Source organism: Penaeus monodon, chromosome 31, assembly GCF_015228065.2.
Source record: "Penaeus monodon isolate SGIC_2016 chromosome 31, NSTDA_Pmon_1, whole genome shotgun sequence".
In the NCBI taxonomy this organism is placed as follows: Eukaryota; Metazoa; Arthropoda; class Malacostraca; order Decapoda; family Penaeidae; genus Penaeus; species Penaeus monodon.
In genome coordinates this window covers 20,227,688-20,229,982 of record NC_051416.1, presented here as the reverse complement: position 1 = coordinate 20,229,982, position 2,295 = coordinate 20,227,688, and the positions used below count along the sequence as shown (strand labels likewise).

The 2,295-nt window shown below is 40.7% G+C and overlaps 2 protein-coding genes across 2 annotated transcripts in view; one reads left to right on the top strand and one right to left on the bottom strand.

Moving 5' to 3' along the window:
• Positions 1 to 146: 146 nt before the first annotated feature.
• Positions 147 to 1,907, bottom strand: LOC119592915. Its single transcript, XM_037941806.1, has 3 exons — positions 1,387 to 1,907; positions 873 to 1,270; positions 147 to 253 (listed from the first exon to the last, which is right to left on the bottom strand). Exons 1-3 carry the CDS (start codon positions 1,905 to 1,907, stop codon positions 147 to 149), a joined length of 1,026 nt encoding a protein of 341 aa, XP_037797734.1.
• LOC119593070 overlaps positions 1,766 to 2,295 on the top strand; it is a gene marked incomplete at its 3' end in the record, with an annotated part of 5,477 nt that continues 4,947 nt past the window's right edge. Inside the window, 1 exon segment of the mRNA XM_037941987.1 lies at positions 1,766 to 1,928. Coding sequence (XP_037797915.1) covers positions 1,922 to 1,928 — 7 coding nt within the window. The 5' untranslated portion in view covers positions 1,766 to 1,921.

Sequence of the window (2,295 nt, the reverse complement as noted above, 5' to 3'; positions counted from 1 at the left end):
GAAGAAAAAGTAATGTACTAGAGTGAGAATTAATAACAAACTATCTATTTGAGAATAATCTTTGACATGAAAATTTGCTTGTAAGTATGAATGCCTTTTTCTGGACCTTTTTTATTGCTCAAGATTGATAACATTTAACATTATTATTATGGATAATTTCTTGTCTCTCTTAGAATAATTTTTGACTTGAAAGGTTGCATATTAGTCTGAATGCCTTTATTGTGAACATTTTTAGAGGTTTTGGACTTTGATACTGGAACATGGGAGATATGTAATAAAATGGATAATTTTAACGAGCTGCTTTTAATGCATTGTTGTCGTTGGATATATTTTCAATGTCACATTTTCAAGGGTCCTTTTTCGTGATAAAACTGGTAACAATATTAAAAGAGGCAACAGATGGGGTGTATATTAGTAATGAAAATTCTATAATAGTCTATCTTTCTGTAATATGACTTAGGGAGGGAGGAGTGGGTTCAGAGGAGGGAGTAGGTTGTAGTGGAGTCCGAAATATTTTTCTTGGGAGGGGGGGGGGGGAGCTCAACATGACGTGAGAAGTTAAATGTATTCCGAAACTTCTATATCCTGCGTTACTTCGTGTTGAGTTCAACTTATTTTTGGCTTCTCTCTTCTGCGTTACTCTTCGTGATAAATAGTACCGTTAATTTTTCCGTGTTTTAATGAGATCTTTTAAATACTGTAGTTTGTAGAATTATACAATCTTGAACAGCAGTTATGAGATTATATAGTTTTATAAAATTATGCAAATAACATTAGTTATGATAATAAATTGATGATATAGACAGAGGACATAAAAACAACAACTAGAAATCATTTGATTATTTCATTTTCGATCATTTCGTCAAATATACAAAGGAATCTGGGACGCAGTAATGGTGACGTCGATACGAGTTGATCTAAAGCATCTCTCATCGATTCCGAAAAGCCTTCCTGGTCCTCCTTGTTAATACCCCCTTCGCAGAGAACCATGACATTCAGCAGCACTGCATTTAGTAGACCGAATTCGAGGTGGTTCCTGTACTCCTGACGAAGCTCTTGCCGGGAGAAGGGCATGGCTCTTTTCCCTGCTTCTGTGACTCTGAGAAAAGCCGAGAAGTAGATGTCTATCAATGTCTGAAGGTTTGTCTTCCTTACCTGGCCTTCTAGACTTGTGTGGAAGAGGTAGTTGAGATCCGTGGCAAGGGATGCCTGACGACACACTTGTAGGTCTAGTAACATTACTTCCACAGGAACGTCTGCTTCGTTGTATCTGAAAATTAAGGTGTATCCGATATTACAAAAAATGTGTGTTTACAAAAGATCTTTCTCCATCCCTGATTCACGCGTTTTCAGTCATTAAGAATGGCAACCTATAAATTAAGTTACCTAAAAACCAGGTTGTTGGTCCAGCAGTCACCGTGGCACAACGCATCAAATGGAGGAGCCCTTTTTAGGCTGTTGTGCAATATTTCTAGCACTCTTTCCTTGTTTCTGCCGAGCCAGTTCTCCGCCACTTCATAGCCACCAACTTCATTTAGCATATTCTTGACTACATCCATCTGTCGGCAAAACAATCCCTGCATTGTCTCCCTTGCGTCATCAGCATAGTTTAAAATGTCTAAAGTGAGGATTGGGTACTTGTCGACAAGGTCAGGAATCTCGTCCTTGAGGAGCCACGAGGCTGCGTGGAGTCTGGCCAGTTCCTCGAGGACGAGCTTGGTGTGGGCGACGTCCAGGCCTTTCTTGCGGTCGAACATCCTGAATCCTTTCGGGCAAAGGTCTTCAAGGAAAATAACTTCTCGGCTTTCTTCTACAGAAGTGTAGAAACAGCGGGGAACCCTGAGGGCTGGTTGTCCAACTTTTTGTAGTTGTGACTGGATTTCATGCACAAGATGTTGGTAAAACATTGCTTCTTTTCTGTATGAAACGTAAGTAAACTTTTCAAGTGCTTTAAAAGTTTTGGGGTTGTACTTCACGACGTAAGATACACAGTGGTCCCTTTCACAAAGCGTGTAATTCACAATAACTCTGGCCACAAGCGTCGCGTAGTTGTCCCCTTTCTTGGTGCATTCCTGGACCGCGAAGGAGACGAGGCGAGCGTCGCTTCCCTTGTCGTTCCTGAGCGCCGCCGCGACACTCTCCTGCGTGATCTCGCGCGGACGAAGTTCAGCCGCTGCACTGCGGGTCTGCACTAGAAGAATTCGATAATTATTTACTAAACAAATAGGTCGAACGCAGTGACGAAAATATGTTTTAATGGAATTATTTGCAAACATACGCACATAATATAAAGAA